This window comes from Candoia aspera, chromosome 1 (assembly GCF_035149785.1).
Source record: "Candoia aspera isolate rCanAsp1 chromosome 1, rCanAsp1.hap2, whole genome shotgun sequence".
In the NCBI taxonomy this organism is placed as follows: domain Eukaryota; kingdom Metazoa; phylum Chordata; class Lepidosauria; order Squamata; family Boidae; genus Candoia; species Candoia aspera.
Genome location: NC_086153.1, coordinates 16,232,378 through 16,250,350, shown reverse-complemented (window position 1 = coordinate 16,250,350; position 17,973 = coordinate 16,232,378). Strand labels below are relative to the sequence as shown.

General features: G+C 40.5%; 1 protein-coding gene across 1 annotated transcript in view; it reads left to right on the top strand.

The window, feature by feature from the left end:
- ZZEF1 (zinc finger ZZ-type and EF-hand domain containing 1) overlaps positions 1 to 17,440 on the top strand; it is a 91,019-nt gene extending 73,579 nt beyond the window's left edge. Inside the window, exons 43-55 of the mRNA XM_063298155.1 lie at positions 294 to 490; positions 1,370 to 1,489; positions 2,459 to 2,644; positions 3,576 to 3,676; positions 4,399 to 4,534; positions 5,549 to 5,908; positions 7,110 to 7,253; positions 10,152 to 10,320; positions 11,807 to 11,905; positions 12,315 to 12,480; positions 13,931 to 14,081; positions 14,169 to 14,240; positions 14,606 to 17,440. Coding sequence (XP_063154225.1) covers positions 294 to 490; positions 1,370 to 1,489; positions 2,459 to 2,644; positions 3,576 to 3,676; positions 4,399 to 4,534; positions 5,549 to 5,908; positions 7,110 to 7,253; positions 10,152 to 10,320; positions 11,807 to 11,905; positions 12,315 to 12,480; positions 13,931 to 14,081; positions 14,169 to 14,240; positions 14,606 to 14,680 — 1,976 coding nt within the window. The 3' untranslated portion in view covers positions 14,681 to 17,440. The remainder of the gene's footprint in view (positions 1 to 293; positions 491 to 1,369; positions 1,490 to 2,458; positions 2,645 to 3,575; positions 3,677 to 4,398; positions 4,535 to 5,548; positions 5,909 to 7,109; positions 7,254 to 10,151; positions 10,321 to 11,806; positions 11,906 to 12,314; positions 12,481 to 13,930; positions 14,082 to 14,168; positions 14,241 to 14,605) is intronic.
- The last annotated feature ends 533 nt before the right edge of the window (positions 17,441 to 17,973 follow it).

Here is a 17,973-nt window from a genome sequence, read left to right as displayed (position 1 = left end):
TATTGGAGTAGAATATTAGAATGGCTGAATGAGCATCATATGACAAAATTACTCACTGCCAGCCTAACCCTTAACCTACAGTATATTCTATCTATATCATCTTTCTGTGGGTGTAAAAAACATAATTATATAAAGAGTTTGTTTTGAGGTAGATCTGAAAACCTTTTTAAAAAAGAGTTTGTATTAATTGTTCTCACATTGCATCATGCTAGGTCAAGGCAGGCTCAAGTGAACAAAGGTGAGTTGGAGCCAGCACAGATACCAACTGAAATTCATCTATTTCTGCTTTCTAGTGAAAGATCTCCAGCTGATTAAACCATGTGAGCAAGATGATGCTGAGTCTCAGGGCCAGCTGCGCCAGTATCTCCAACATTTTGTCTTTATAACTAGCCATCTTCTCCAGACCAGCATTGACAGTAGCTTTGCAGAGGCAGTGGAAGCAACATGGGTTTTATCTCTTGCCCTGAAGGGACTTTACAGAACACTTAAGGTACAGAAATGGACAAAGACTCACAATGCATCTTATGACTCAGAATTACATAAATCATAGTGTGTGTGGACCGTAGAAGAAGAGCACTGCTGATTTCTGATAAAGAAAAAAAATAAACTTCAGAAAGTTGCTGATGAAAATCTGTATCATAGAATCACAGAGTTGGAAGAAACTATTGAGGCCATCATATTCAATTCTCTGCTCTATGTAGGAATCCCAGATAAGGCATTCATGGCAAATGGCTGTCTAGCCTTGGCTTTGAACCCTCTTGGGTTCTTTAAAATAACAGAAGAAAGAACCCAAAAGTACAAGAAGGTCCATTAAGAATCCATTTTTCATTACCAAAAAGTTAAACTGTTAAGACAAACACCAGCAGCCAAAACCCCTTCACACTTTTGAAACATTATTTTCAAATCTTTATACTTTAAAACACAAACACTGCAATCCAAGATTATGTTTTCTTGAGCAGGAATATTTATTTATTTATTTATTTTTCGAATTTGATTACCGCCCATCTCCCCCAAAAGAGTCTGATATATTATATACCAGACTAATTTTACCTTGGGAAGGAGCAGTGGTTAAACACATTTAATTCTGTAAACTATAGATGAAAATGTGATCTTCATATGTTCAGTGCCTTTCTAATATAAGAGGTCCTTCAACAAGAACCCTGAAAATAAATCAGTTCATATAGACCAGTGTTTCTCAACCTCAGCAATATTAAGATGTATGAACTTCCAGAATTTCCCAGCATGCTGCCTGGGGAATTCTGGGAGTTGAAGTCCACACATCTTAACATTGCTGAGGTTGAGAAAACCTGATAAACTATAATTCTTAGTCAAAGGGTCAATGGTTACTGTTTTTTCCTGTGATCAACAGACACATGCTTTTGAAGAAATCCGCACAGCCTTCCTACAAGCTGGTTTACTTAAGCTGTTGGTGAAGAAGTGTAGCAAAGGAACAGGCTTCAGTAAGACTTGGCTTCTGCGAGACTTGGAGGTAACATAGCAGTGCATTCAAAGCAGCTGGGCAAGTTCTTCCCTGCATACTCAGTTATTTGATGTATTCTATACATCTGCAGTTCCGTCTCATTCTTGCAGTCTTGTGTTCTTCATACTTTCAGTCATTCTAATTGTGCTTCAGCTAAGAAGAAGGAATGCTAAAAGCATGTGTCACTTAAAATATTCATAGCCTTTTTGCTCCAGACCGGACAGTATATACCCAGCAAACCTTAATAGAATGCAAATTGATGGGGGGAGGGGGGTTGCTGGAGTCTTTGTGAAATTGTTATGAGATTATGTACACCAAAGCTTTGAGATGGCCTTTTTGAGAATAAGAGTTCCATAGTACAAAATTCAATAACTTAGTGTTCACTTAATCAGTTACAGGTAGATTATTGGTTATGTTCATGCTTTACTCTTCAACTACTAAAATCCTAGAGTATGGTCTAAAGGCTGAGGAGGCAGCAGCCTTGCAGAAGAGAAGCAAATCTGCTGTGTAACAAATATAAATTAGCATATACTGCCTTGAATTCTATGGTGGAACAAATGTGTGTAAGCAACTTCTAACAAAAGTCTAGTATATTAAGGATTTGGCATTATTTAGATTTCAGGTGGTTAGAGAGAGAGGACAAAAAAGCCTCAAAAACAATCTCCTATATAGAAAATCACCACCTGCATGGGAGCCATTTCCACTTCAATCCTTAAAGGCTTCCTGGAACAGCCAATGCTTAATGAATTCTTCTTGAATTCCCAAACATTCCCAAACTTAGGGGGAATGCTGTACCATAGGAGTGGGGTAGCAACAAATAGGTTGGTTGAGTAAAAAATAAAATGAACTCATGAGTCTACATGAGCTACTTGCAAGTGTGTATGATATTAGTGATCAGAGAAGCATAGCAGTCTATAAATTGTCACTTGAGTGGCTTTCCAATGCAATTTAAGTTGTATCCTGTCTTTGTCCTTGCAGATCTTGTCAGTCATGCTTTATTCCTCAAAAAAGGAGATAAGCTCTATGGCTGAACAGAAGGACTCAGAATTCAATGAGAGGGATCATGAGCAAGCAGTAAATGAGTCTATTGTCACTTCTGATGCTGAGCAGCATAGGCTTGACCCACTGGAGGGCCTGGATGAAACCACCAAAATATGCTTCCTGGTACTGTTGTGCAGTGGGTGGGGCAGGGTTTAAAAACTGGGAATGCTTCATTTGTACTCAGCAGCACAGCTTGTAAGCTTTGGTTGCACTGTCCATGCTGTTTGAGGTTCTCTTGAGAGAACAAGGGTTTGTTGATGGCCCTCATCAAAGCAAAAGACAGGCCTAAGAATAGAAACAGAAATTATAGATTAGTGTATCTCTCAGGGGAGAAGGCTACTGATATGGAAGTCAAGGAGGGCAGTCTCACAGTGTGTGTCACTGAAGTTATATTCCAATTCACCACCTCTACTTCAATGTTCAACTCCTGTGTGTCCCAACTTGCAGATAAAAAGTCCTGTTAGCATGTTACAGTGGTAAAAATACAAGATCCAATTATGCATGGATGATCAATAGATTGGGCATGTGATCGGGTTTCATGAACTCTAGCCCACAGCCTCTGAAGTGGACTGTTCATGTAAAAGTCCATGTAAAACTTTTTCTTGAACAGATCTATCTAAGATTTCAGGTGACACGAGGCTGGTGTTTTAGTATTTTTGCCTCATTTGCTGTTTCCTGTGAAAGTAAATGAAAGGAATTGACAGAAATTGCACCAACCCCCCCCAGATCTTATCTATGCAGCCAGTTTAATGAATGTACTGGGGGGCGGTATTTTTGTGTCGTTGAAGCCTAACACAGTAGATTCGGTTCCATAGGCTGACTCTTATCATATGCACGTACTTCCAAAATGGTTCTTAGGGGCATAGAGAAAAAAAGTGGGTTGAATTCTTGGTGTTCACTGGCAGTGAAACATCTGGTAATGAAACATCTGCAAAAAAACAACCAAGTTCCACAAACACCAAGAACCCATCAATTCAGCCCTGAGCTACATTGTCTGCTATTAGAACCTTGTTTTTCCTTCTTCTCACCTAATCACAGTTGAACCTATTTTCAGATGACTCATGATGCTCTGGATGCACCTCTCCACATTCTTCGGGCCATGTATGAACTGCACATGAAAAGAACAGATTCTTTCTTCCTAGAGGTTCAGAAGAGGTAAGACAATTTCCAAACTTGACTTGGAATGAAAAGTTGCGTATCCATAGTGACTTAATCTGTTAATCAAGAATATCAAAAGAGAAAACCAGCAGATGGCCAAGAGCTTTTTTTCAGCAATTGCAGATATCAGGCAGTGGGACAGGGGGACGTGTCTAATTTCAAAATGAGCTATTGATAATTTTGAGGAAGACAAGAGTACCATTTCAAAGGACAGCTTTGTAGGCCACTTTTTAGTGAAGAAAACCATTTAGTGTGTAAGGAACACTCCATCGTGGTCTTGCCCACTTGTAGGCTGAAGTGGTACAACCCTGGAGAGGGGCAGACCGCTTCTGTAAGAAGTCTTCATGCTACAGTCTTTTGCTAAAAGAGCCTCTCCAGGCTGTTGTCCTTCCGTTCTTCTGTAGCTAATGGCAATTACAGCCCAACGCGTGAACAAGTTTTCTTGGCCTAAGGCAGAGGATAGATTACTTGCAATCAGTTACCTTGGCTCTGAAGTCATGTTCATCTTGCAGATTAAAAGCGTAAGATATAAAAGATAATGTAAATTGCAGGGAACATGGACAAGATACCTACATATAAAGAAAGCCACATGACCAAATATAACTGCCAATCTAAAGTAGGAGGGAAATGGTTTTGAAAATGTACTATAGAAATTGCTCTGCATAAAAGTATTGTCTTTAAATGCTGACAGTGAAATATTTGTGTGCATATTGTTAAAGATATGATGGAGAAGTACTTACCATGGATGAAAGGATTCAAACCTTGGCTCAAAAATGGCAGCCCAGTAAGCGTTTACGCTCAGAAGAGCAGAGTTCCAAAGCCCTGGATACAGATATGATCATTGTGCCATGTTTGGTGAGTGTTCTATCTTAAGCAAAGCATTTCTTTACTTTGTTCCATTTATGTAGGAATATCTAATGCTTCTAACAAATGTGATCATTAACCATATTAGTTGGAACTGATTAGAGTTGTAGTCTAAACATCTGGAGGGACTTGGGCATTGGGAGATGCTAGTTGACTGCAATGTACATAAAACTAATATTTCAAATTATACAAATCAACCAGCCTTCTTTACTCTGTTGTTAGGCTCCAGTCACTCACTGGCATGGCTGTGAGATATTTTGGGAAGTAGAAATTTAATATACCTAGAGCATATTAAACTGGAAAAGAGAGTCAGTTTGATCTAGCAGTTAAGGCACCAGGCTAGAAACCAGGAGACTGAGAGTTCTTGTCCTGCCTTAGGCTTGAAAGCCGACTGGGTGACTTTAGGCCAATCACTCACTTTCAGCCCAACTCACCTTACAGGGTTGTTGTGGGGAAACAGGAGGAGGAAGAAGTACTAGGTATGTTTGCCGACTTACTTATAAAAGTAATAAAGGCAGGATAAAAAATATTCTAAAAAAAGGCTAGATTAACACACAGTAAGAAATATGACATGTTCATAGTATAGAACCCTAAAGCCAGAACATACAATAGAATGTTAATTTGTTTTTAGAATCTAGTCTCCATTTTGGAGAGCTTTACTGATGATGGGCAAAGTTTGGCCCTCCAAATGCTTTTGGACTGTATCCGCCATTGTCCTTCACATTAGTCATGCTGGGCAGATGTAAGTTGCTCAGAAACATTTTGAGGATCACATCTTGCCCATTGGTGCTGTAGTTGATCAGCTGATTCAGCATGGTGTACCTATCAGGATGTTGGATGTGGACAAGCAAGATTGAGTTCCAATCTCCACTTAGTCATAAAACTCCATCACAGTTTCTATTATTGACTGTTATGGAAAACAGTCACCCAGAATACATGGGCAGCATCCAAAGGCAGGATAGATTTTGAAATGAGACATCTCCTGAGACTCCTCTTCTCTTACAGTCCAAGCCTGCTCCCTGCAGCAAAGCCACCGAGGAATCCAACCCAGTGACCCAGAAACTCATCACCAACACAGAAAGTGACCTCCAACTCAGTTATGCCAAGCAACGCCGCACCAAAAGTTCTGTCCTCCTGCATAAGGAGTTGGACTCCAGGAGCAAGAAAGCTGTGCGGGGTTATCTCTACCGGGTCAATGAAGCCACTGCTGTCCTCTATGCCAGGCATGTCCTTGCTTTGTTGTTGGCTGAGTGGCCTGATGACGTAGCAATAAGTGAGGAGATGTTAGATCTCAGTGGCCCTGCTCACATGACATATATCCTGGACATGCTCTTGCAGCTAGAGGAAAAACAGCTGTGCGAAAAGGTAACAACTTGTTTTAGTATATCCCTCTGCTTTGGGAGCAAACAGGGAAAAGTAGCTTGAAACCAGCAGGCAAATCAGAGCATTAGTCTGTCCCATGCAACAGATGCAACTCACTCGTTTTGTTTTGTTCTGGCCAATTTTGTTTCTAATATGCTAGAAGACAATATCTTAGTCTTCTATTCAAGTTGGATTTCAAGAGGAGAAAAGAAAAGTCAAATAATGCTTTTTTGTGCTTTAACCTTCTGAAACTTATTCATCCCAAGATAGAACCAGTTGAAAGGTGATGCTTAATGTAAATTATAAGCTGTCTATCCTGGAAAATGTTTCAGGTTTTGTAAAATAACTAACTACAGAGGAATAGAATATTCCTGTTTTCCTCCTTCCATGTTTTTCCTTTCCTTGTTATCTGGCTGTCTCGGCTGCATAATCAGATCATCCAGGAAATTCATTTGAAGTTCATGACAGAAGAAATCTGACGTAGAATGTCTGTAATCAGTTGTAAAGCACTTACTTGGCATGTAGAAGATCATAGTTCAGTCTCAAGCAAAGTGATCCTAGAATGCCTGAATATTTGGATAGCTACTCGTCACAGTAAACAGAATTGGGCTAGGGGGACAATAGCCTTATCTTCTCAGGGAGAAGGTATTTTTCTTAGTGTCACTGATGCTATTGGAGTAATCCATTAATACTAACATAGAAAATTCCTTTAGGTGTTCAGAGTTTTGGCCTGTAGAAGTGTAGAGACAAGGTGTTCTTACCCAATTAGGGATCTAGGGTGCTCTAAATCTTGGCTTCCTCTCAAAGACCATCCCCTTCCTCCTAGCTTTCTATCTTAAATTGGGAAAAAAGGGTTTGAAATTGCTTCCTAATCTTGTTAAGGAAGATGTCCTATTAACCTTGATCATACTTAAATCTATGAATAGCAATCTATTCCCAAGGAGAAACTGTGTGTAATCCAGCATATCTCTGCCAGTCTTGTAATAGTAGGCCCCTTTCTCCCTCTTAGACAAAAACACAAGTGCCATCCAGTGTCTCTGTTTCTCCTCTTACTCACTTATTTTACCTTTCTTGTTCCATTACTCATCACACCCACCTGTTTTTATTGACACCAAACTTATCAGTAGTATGTTCTTTAACCAACATTTATTTTGTGAATCATATTTTTGTGTGTGTCATTCCCCCACCCTGGTCCTTCCTACAGATTTTACTGAAAGTGCTCCGTGGATGCAGTGGAACCATGCTAGCAAGGATGGCCCTTACAGCCTGTCAATTCATGGAGGAGCCTGGGATGGCAGTCCAAGTACGCGAGTCCAAGCACCCTTACAACAATAACACAAACTTTGAGGTACTATGCTTAGTAGACTTGATGCCAGGTGAGCAAAATGTTAGTGATGGTTGCCTTGGCAATTCCAAACGAACAAGATCATCCATCCCATATTGTTCTATTTGATCAAAAAGGAGGCTATGGGCAGCCCAATTAAATGCCTTACTGAAGACTAGGTGCAGGACTTCTAGGGAAGAAATGGCAGACAGAAGACAGCTCTGCAAAAAGCAGATCTGATGACTGCAGCGGAATGAAGAGTCAGCAAAAAGACCCGCTCTTCAATAATTCCTCTCCAGACAAGGAGAGGACTTGAGATCGCCCACAAATGCTCCAGTCAGTTGCTTCTCATGAGGAGACACAAGACAGCGGTCTCTGGTGGGTTCAGAGCTCTGGGAGACGAGGTCATAGCCATCTTGCTCAAACTGCAGTTAGCACCTTTGAAAGGACACTGGGCTTACATACTTTCTTTTCTAATCACTTTTGGAAATTGCTTGTTAGCTGCTTCTCAATGATTAGGAACCTTTGGATCGACAAGCTTTACTGCACCGGATGAGTTTCCTTCAATCCTTAACAAAATAAGTTTTAAATACAGGTTTTAAGAACTTAAAAAAAAATTTTTTTTGAATAACCAGCAAAAGGGTGATTAAAACTTTGATTTTAGAAAGTTACAATCAGACTAAGGGGTCTAGATAAATGTGAAATAAGATTTTGGAATTAATTATAAAAAATTCTTCCCATGGGAAAATGTTTTTGTTTTGAATTCTCTTTTAAAAAAATGTAAGATAAGACTTTAAAAATTGGAAACTAGAGGGAACTAAAGATTACAATTAAAGGAGAAGAACACACAGACTCAACTTACAAATACGAAGTGAAGCAAAATATTTTAACACTGGACATATTGAAGGATATTTTTGAACAATGGACCGAGAAGTTAATTTTAAGAGTGTCTGCCTCTATAAGATAGACTGTGTTTAAAAGGTGTTGTGGAACAAGTTTTACTTGACAAGACTGAGACTGATCTGAAAATAGGTTTAAAAATGACAGGCTACAAGAATGACATGGAAAAAGATGTTACACTGGACATACAAAAGAAACAGGCTGATGTCTTAATAATTAAAAGGGATATAAAATAACAAACCAAGAGAGTGACTGGATAATTTTCTTATGTTGGATTTGCTTTGTGAGAAGAGACAAAGAAAAAAGGAAAAGAAATCAAGTTCTATGACATTATTTGAAGGGACTAAAGTTCAAGATCGTTAGAGGTAAAAAGAAGGAATATTAAGTTAGTTTATTTGATCAAGGTTAAAATCGGCATGTTATTTCTGCTAACCCTTAATAGACTTTTGCTGACATCAGGACTGAAATGAAGAGGCTTTAAGGATTTGATCATAGATAAGAGATGGGAATGGGAAGAAGAGATAATTTGTTGTATTTTAAGAGAAGGTGATAAATTACTAAAATTGTTTGTGCTTGTGATGAAGGGGGAAGTCACTTTTTTATATATTTATTTTCTTTTTCTTTACTATAATCTTATTTTTTTTCTTTTCTATTTTTATTTCTATTTCTTCTTTTTCTTTTCCACACCTATTTTTTCTTTTAATTCTTTTATTTTTGTTAGTTTGTGTTAGTTTTTATTGTTGTAATTATAATTTTTAATAAAATTACTGTAAAAAAGACTAGGTACAGTACACCTAGACTTCAGTAAGGCATTTGATAATCATAGCCACCTCCTTGATAAAATGGATCAATATGGGTGGATGGTCCCACTACCAGATGAATTCATAATTGGTTAAATAACTGTACTCAATACATGGTCCTTAATGCAGCTATGCCTATATGGAGGGAAGTACCTCAAGGATCTGCTCTGGTCCCACTGCTCTTCAACATTTTATAAGTGACTGAACAAATAAAAAAAAAACAAGGGGATAGAAGGGATGTTCATCAACTCTGCAGATGACACAAAGCTGGGAGAAATTGTAATCCCTCAGAAGACAGGCTCAAGGTTCAAAAGGATTTTCATAGACTTGAATGTTGGGCTCTATCCAACAAAATAATGTTCACGGAGATAAATGTAAGGTTTTTCAGTTAGGTAGAAAAAATCAGATGCACAGGCAGTAGCACTTGTGAGAAGTGCCTGGGTGTCCTGGTAGACTTACATAGCTGTAACTGCCAAAAGAGCTAATGCTAACTTGGGCTGCCCCAGCAGAGATACCACGTCAGAATCACAAAAAGTGACAGTTCTGCTCTGTGCTGGAATGGTCTAACCACACTTGAAATCCTGTGTCCGGTTTGGGTCACCACAATACAAGAAGGATGCTGAGGAACTGGAACGAGTGCAGAGAAGAGATTATTGTGTTGGCCCCTTGACCAAGGAGTTCCACAGAAGCAAATCATGCAAGGGGAGAACCAGGAGGGCTCTCTGACAGAAAGTGGAGCAGGATAGCATCTGAGCTTTGGAGCGAGGTTAAAAACAGTAGACACAGAAGCTTCTTGAAGGAATGGTGAAATAAAAATAAAACATTTTTGTTTATTTTAAATTTATTTTAAAATGTTTGATTCTGCATTCAACACTGACTCTGCAGAAACTGAAATGCTTAACCTTCGGCTTTTGATGAGATGGTTAGATAGGCCCATGCAGCTTTCCCTAGGGCCAAATGGTTGACCTGGGCTGCAGGTTATTCTTCATGGACTAGGCAAGGATGCCTTTTGCAACCTACCACGCATAGGAAACAGTTTTTATTCTCTTTGCATCAGGAAAAACTATCAAGCCTCCACTGTGAATTCCCCATTTTTGAGCTGTGGTATTCCAACAGGCTTTCTTTAATCATTTTGGTTGAATTATTGGCTTCTACCCATTTGGTTCCTGTTGATACTGGACTGTGGAACACCACTAATATTCATACATTCTTTTATCCACAGGATAAAGTTCATATCCCTGGTGCTATCTACCTCTCAGTCAAATTCGACTCTCAGTGTAATACCGAAGAGGGATGTGATGAGCTGGTCATAGCCAGCAGCTGTGACTTCATCCATGATCGTCATACCTTCAGTGGGCCTCCACACAAATGGACTGACTTTGAACTTCCAGGTAAACCACAAAAGATTTCTTCAGGAAGCCAACCATCCCTCTGTTTTGAAGACCCATGTCAGAGGTGCCCAGTGTTTTGGGCCCAGTGGACACATTTTGGAATTTTGAGGAGGATGCTATGAGCATTTTCACAAAATGCCTACTACAGTGGACATGGCCAGTCAAAAACACTCATGTACCAAAAGATTAATTGGTGAGATTATTTTCTGCCACCCTCTTTTGAAGGTCCCAGATGCTCTCATCTATCACAACTGACCTTTGCCTTTTGGGAAGCAAGTGGACATGCTTTCAAACAAAGCACTTAGTAGTACATATCCATTGCTTTTAATTTCTAAGAATGCCTCTGAAATGCCTGTGGGACTCAAAGCCATAATTAAGTGTATGTTTGAGGCTAGCAGCTTGCTTTGCAACATACTAGGTTTCCGTTTATTTTTTAAATTTAAAAAAACATAAAAATCAAGAGTATCAGGAAACTTAATATGTGACGAGAGAAATGTTACCAGGTATGTTGACGCATGAAGATGTCAGGTGGGTATCCAGGGCCTGTGCTGATAATGTGGCCACTGCTGGGTTGGAACCTGGCTTCCAATAAAGCCAGCCAGATGCCTACAGGAAAACCACAAGCAAGATATGAGGGCCTCCCCTGCCATTGTCCCCCAGTACCTGTCTCTTAGGGATAATATTGCCTCTGAACAAAGAGAGTTCCTTTGCTCTCCTTGTAGTAGCTAGCAATAAATTATCCCTGAGAGTATTTCCTTACCCTGCAAAATCACCAGATGCAGTGGCAGTGACTTCCATAAGTTAGTGTTATCTGAGGTTTTCCCCTTTCTGTCTATCCTGGATCTATCCCCAATCAATTCGATTGTGGGAAATGGCAGTCTTGCAAAAAATACACTTAGTTTGACGTATTCCCTATTCTACCACTTGGAACACCTCCCTATTCCATTGGAAACTGAGTTGCTTGTTTGCAGATAGGAAACAGGCTTTTGGAATGAATCCTCTCCTCCTCTCCCTCTCCCTCTCATCTGTAACATTACATCCATCCTAGTGCTAGCCTGAATTCTGTCAAGATGAGATGGGAATCCTGATAGAGTCTGTGCTTGTAAGTGCAGAAGGATTGCTGTTAGCTTTCTTGGTTTTATTTAAAAATGCTGCATTACTACATCTCTGTAAACCAAGGGTGGGGAAAGTAAGCCAGACTACAAAGAGAATGTGGTTTTTAATTTTTTTTTTTTAAAAAGATTCCTACCCCTGCTTTAGCTGTTACGGGACTGAATTAATCTTGATTAATTCCAATAAATGAAGGAACTTTTTTTAAAAAAGAAGCTATATAAAGTGATTTTAATGCAAATTCTGATGAGAACTACAAGTAAAAAAAATTAAAGAGGCAAGACTCCCTCTTGCAGATGTATGAAAGAAAAAGGGAAGCCTCGTCAAAAGGGTCACTTCAGCCTGGGTGAGAGAACCTTTCCTTCTTATCTGACAGGAGATACACTCTACTACCGATTCACCACTGACATGAGCAATACCGAGTGGGGTTACAAGTTTACAGTAACAGCCGGTCACCTGGGGCGATTCCAGACAGGTCAGTATTGCTCAGGTGGCACACTGTATTATTGCTTTTGTTTTGGTGGTTATCTTTGTGTAGGGACACTAGGTAAATATATATGTTGAGAACTTAAGAAGATACAATTCAGTGTCTTCCCAGCACCACGGAGAGGGACAGTCCAACACATCTACAGGAGAGGGGAAGGAAGAGTGCTGCCCTAAGTAAATAAAAATAATTGTATTACCTACCTTGACTTTTTAAACATTATTATGAAACTGCTATTTTAATTTCCTCAGCTATACGGTATGTTTGTTTTTCTTTAGTTCTATATGCCAGCTTAGTTATAAAGTTTTCTACAGATAAGAGTTTATGACTAATGAAACAGAAGAATACGGAGACTTAGACGAGTGCATAGAAAATGCAGTGTGCTTATGTTGAATTTCAGGCTTTGAGATCTTGAAACAGATGCTGTCAGAGGAAAAGGTGGTTCCTCATATTCCACTTGCTAAAGTTTGGGACTGGCAGGTGGGCGTGGCCTGCAGACAAACTGGACACCAGCGATTGAAAGCCATCCACTTGCTCCTGAAGATCGTACAGTGCTGCAACGAGAGGTACACTTTCTGACTCCGCCACTGTTTTCTTGAGCTCAAATTTCTTCTGACTGTAGCCCTACAGGAAGAGATAGAAACTTCTCCCAGTTGCGGCCCTGCCTTTTTCCAGAGAGAATGCACAGTTGTGAGCATTACGGGCCGTTCATGAGACCAGGTCAGAACAGAACAGACAGAACTTTTTCCTCTTTCTTTTGTTCTTTTTCCCTTTAACTTAGCACAGGTGCTGTGACCAGCAAGCTCATGCAACTTACTCTCTCAGAGGATCTCTCCAGTGACTGGGGCCAAGCATGGAGACTGGGCCCCTGTGGTGCAGCAGTACTCCCCCTCATCTCATCATGGTATTTCTTTCAGGGAAACACGACCAGTGCCATAGCTGGTGGCAGGCTTATAATGGCCCCTCTGGGTCCCTCACAGGTAGGCCCAGATACCTGTGGAAATTGAAACCAGTGGCACCAGCAGCACCTAGGAAACAGGAGAGCTATAATTATTTCTGTGGCTCCTCCAGGTACCATCCCCACAAAAGACTTACGCCATCCCACATTGCAGAGGCCCCATGGATGGGTTTGGAATTCCCAGCTAGGCCACAGCATCATCAGAATCAGAACCACCCTGCTCTGTCAGCCATGGCTTTCCCAGGAGGGAAAAAAAATGTAGGAAACACTACCTTGGGATTGCCAGCTGGCACAGGTCACCAGGGCTTTGGGGGCAGAGGGAAACACCACCAATCACCCCCTCAGACTGAGATCCTCACCACAGTGGGCAAGCACCATCCTGCCACTCCTGTAGGGGGACTCATGCCTCCATCCCAAGGAGAGACCTACATTCACCACCTCAACTGTCATTCAATTCAGATACAGAACCAGATTGCAGGGAAGGGGAATTAGGCTTAGATTAGGAAGATGACCAACAATTAGTCCCCAAGTCCACTAGTCTTAGTCAGAAAGCAGATTTTCCACAACTTCTCAGGAACATCTAGAAGTCACTAGGTTTGAAAGACTCAAAATCATTTGGACCTTCAGAAGACCTAAAGGTTCTGGCCAATCAGTATCAGAAAAATAGGGGGATACCTCAGGACTCCATCCCTATTTGCAGCCAGTTATGTGTGGTTTTCACATCTCACTGCCTTGTTCCTTCTGCAATTTTTTTTCTAGCTTGGCTTTCTGATGCTGGGGAAGGAGAAATCTTGAGCTCTGCCTCCAGAACAAGTGGAAGGAAAATGCTTACTGTAGATTGCCCCAGCTCCACTGTGAAAAATGAACATTTGCATTGTACCTTTTTTTGTGTGGTTGTGTGTAAAGCTTATACTTGGATTCCTAAGAGCTATAGGATAAAATGCCATTCAAAATAGTCACTTGGGAAATTGGTGTGCATGGGTAAGACAATGGTTAGCAGTGATGCCGTTCTTCAGTGTGCTCTCTTTCATGTTAATTCTAGCATACCTTTCTTTCAGGGACTGTGATCTCACTTTGCTGAAGCCACTGTGGCATCTTTTCAGCCGCTTGGAAAACAACATGAAGTATGATACGACCAAGCCAGGGGTCCTTCTTCCACTTCACCGGGCACTCACAGAGCTTTTCTTTGTTACTGAGAGCAGAGTTAGCGTAAGTCATTCACTTTTCTTTGGTTTGCAGACCACAGAAGCTTGTTCCTGTATTTTGCTTATGAGCTTCACTTTTTTATGTTTGCAGGAACTTGGGTCTCTGCAGGATTACTTGCTTGCCTTAAATACAGAAGACCATCTCTACCACTGTACAGCCCAGGTAGGAGAGCCTGTTCCTCCTGTCCTGGGTGGAGATCCTTGAAGAGGTGCAACAAATTTCAATTGGGAACTGTGTGAAGTCCTTGGGAGTGACTGAATTGGCATCAGGCAAATGAGACCAGAACGTTGCTGCAAAAATTAGCTCAAATACTGTAGTAATAAAAGCCAAGTGTTTGTTCTGTCATGTTCTAAATCAGCTTTCTCTGGCTGGGGAAAGCTGATTTAAAGGAACTGAAATTCAAATTAACATGCTGAACTGAACCTGGCAGCAACTTAAGAGCCAGTGGCATTTCCTAACAGTAAATGTAATATGCTTTTAGCCATCTTCCTCTGTTTTTTTAATTGTTTGTTTGTTTGTTTTAACAGGCCCTGAAAAACATTGCTGCTATTAGTCTTGCCATTAACTATCCCAACAAATCAACAAGTCCCTGGAACATTTAAGAATGTCTCTTGCTGCTCAGAATAACATAGTTCTTGTCCAGAGGAACCTTGGTGCAAGCGTTTTAGCTCGGTTCATGAATTGGAGAAAGGCAGAGGCACCCCCTGCTTCAGGGCATGTGCACTCTGCAGCCAGCCAACCTTTCTTCCTCCCCAGCCTAGATTCTGTAAGAGCAAAAGCGCACATCTGAGGAAATGGGGAGAACATCCCAGAGCACTTCTAGTGCCGTCAAGAGTTATGTATGCACTTCATATCTCTGGAACAGTATTTACCCCCTGACTCTTGGAAGGAAGAAAAAAGGCAGGTAAGAGGGGGTGAAGTTCCCCTAAAGGAGAACTCAGGTCATCTTCTGGCAGTCATCGCATCCTTCCATCATCCTGCGCACATCCTGTCCCCAGAAGACTGACTAGAATGAACTGGAATTAGCGAACAGTAGCATTGTGAATACCTAAATGAGGATGGGAGAAGCAAAATGTTTAAGAGGGTTTTAGGCTATGGCATGTCAGAAAACTGAGTTGCTGCCCTTTACATTATTTTCCTTTTGAGATGTGGGCTTCTTCCCCAGGATCCAGACCAGTTCCTATAAATGAGCAAAAGAAAGAGTATATTTTCTGGGGGAAGCAGGGTGGATTTTGCGGGAATTTATGGAAGTGTTGGGGTAGAGAACTGAGAAGCTGGCAGTTCTACATATTCATTAAAAGCCAGTCTTTCACTGATAGCTCTGAACTCCTGCATATGTCATGCAACATGTGGCCTGGAATTTACAGTATTTGCTCATGAGGAGGCAAAAGAAAGGGAGAATTTTCTCAGTAAGATCACATTGAGAAGAGAGGTGGAGCACAACAAGGGTTCTCTCCCTCCTACAAGATCCTAGGAATACTGTGGTGTAGAAAAAGTGAATTCTTCAGTGGCTAGCATCTTGCTTTTCACAACAGTAACCACAGGGCCCCTTCTGAACGGGGAAGGCATAAGAAGATCTCAGACATGAAATAAGTTGGCTTTAATTTCTTGCCTCAGGAGGGAAAGGAGCAGTGCAGGGTGAGGTAGATTTTGTTTTGTTTTGTTTTGTTTTTTTGTCCTCTCCAAGGACAAACTGCATGGAAAGCTAGGTGCTTCTGTGTGGAAACTATATATTGCCAGCTATGTATTTATACTGCTATCAAGCTTGCAGGTCATCAGTTGTGCTTCAGTATATCTTTCAGGATTTTCAGAATCCAGGAGAAAGTGCACCTGGATGAACTGAGCATCATGATGGCAAATCAGTGTAGGGAAATACATCAAATATATTGCTCCAGTTGAAGCATAAAAAGGCCAGTGTTTTCTTTAAAAATTCCTTTTTAAAAAGTGGTTGATGTTTTGAAGGTGAAAGAAAGAGATTAGCAGTGGCTGGATGTAACTGCTGAAGATGATCCTGGGAAAGCCGGGTGCATGCATATTGGTCTTCAGGATTGTGTAAAGGGGCTGGAGCTTTCCTGGCTTAAGCAATACACTATAGGAAAAGTGGGGAGTGCTTGACTGTTTACAATGGCAAACGTCAGGGTAGAAAAGCCTCCAGCTATCTTCCCTCATATCTCTCTTCAAGAGCAGAAGCCATAACCAGCACAATCAGCTTTTGGCCAGGATGCATTCTCTCACACAATCAGGGTTTCTTCAAAGCATCAATCTCGGGAGATGATCCCTACAATAGCAAAGATATATGTTGTCTTCTGAACTGCATGTTGAGGCAAGCTATGGATCAGGTGCTGCCAGATGGGGAGCATTTTCTGAAGACCATTTCAATGACAGTTGTATCCAAAGAGGGCAGAAATCCATTTTTAGAGCAACAGAGCTCCTGGAAAAAAGTCCATCACAATTTTTAAAAGGCAAGGTCTTTTGATGTACAATTTGCTAAAAGGGAAGAGGAACCCACTGCAGCTGAAGCCTCAGCTTATTTTTCTTTCTCCCTCTAAAACAAACTTGCAGATGCTATTCATGGGACATAGCATGATCCAAGATCTGTAATCAACAGTGTCAGGGTTTCAGTCCCTCCTCCTTTCTGTTTGGCTTGTGAAGTATCTCTTTCTACATAACCCTATGAATTTTGAAAGGAAAAGAACCATTACCTTGCATATTGCTTTTCCTATGCCCAATAAGAGTTTTGAAGCTAGAAAAGATCAAAAACACCTTTTGTTCCAACCCCTGTACAAGGAATTTACTGGGTCACTGCTGAGCATGAACATAAATCATTGCCTTACATTGATTGCTCTCTTCATTTCTTATTTTTCTCACAGGGAAGAATTATGGCCTTTGTTTTAGCTGATGTGAAAGGTGCACATTATAAATTGAATTAAGTTAACAAACATTGCTGTTAATATCTGTAGTAGTTTCAGATGAATGCAAAACCTGAGATTTGAAGGGTGAAGTGGGGGGGGGGAGAAAACAAGAAATGTGCCTACAAGTGATTATTGTGTATGCTAAATTGCATCCAACATATCAAGAGACTATTACCATCCTAATGCAACTTTATTTTCCCAGCATAAAACGTAAATGTTAGTAGTTATTAATTTTCTTACATGCTTATTTTCTGTTGGGTTTCAGAAAAATTAATTACTTTGGGGGTGGGGGAGGACAGTCTGTTTTGGTTTAACATTATTAAAATCAACTTCTTAGATTTATTCCTGTTTGGCTTATTATGTATTTAAAAAGAAGTTATAAATGCAATGAATATATACAAATGAAGAGATATATTGTAAAAAATTATATTAAAAATGGAAGTACCCAGATATGTGACTGATCATTATGTAAATGTACTTGTTGACAATCGGCAAAAGCGTTTGAATTGTAGGAATTTCAAATAAATGTTTTTGGACTATCAGAGTGTTGAGTATAGCATCCTTCTCCAAACTCAGGCCTTCCAGGTGTGTTGGATTAAAGCTCCTATCATCCCTGTCCGGTGTGATGGGAGCTGTATCTCAACATATTTGGAGGGCATCAGGATTGGAAAGGTTGGTCCATAGATAACCCACTGGATCTGCTTTATTCTCTCATCCTCCTCCAGCATTGGCAGATTCTTTCACTTGTCCTACAGATTGTCCTCCCCTATTTCAGTGCCCTCCAGTGTGTTAGGACTATAATTCCCAGAATTCCCATCCAGAATTCTAGCTCCTCAATGTATTCCTATAGATGATCAAACAGTAGACTTTTTCTTTCATTTCCATTGATATTCTCTATGTAGTATGGAACAGGCTGATGGTCACTTCTGCGACCTTGGTAGGCAAACCAGGCTTGTGAATGGTTTTTGGCTGCTTCCCCTCCT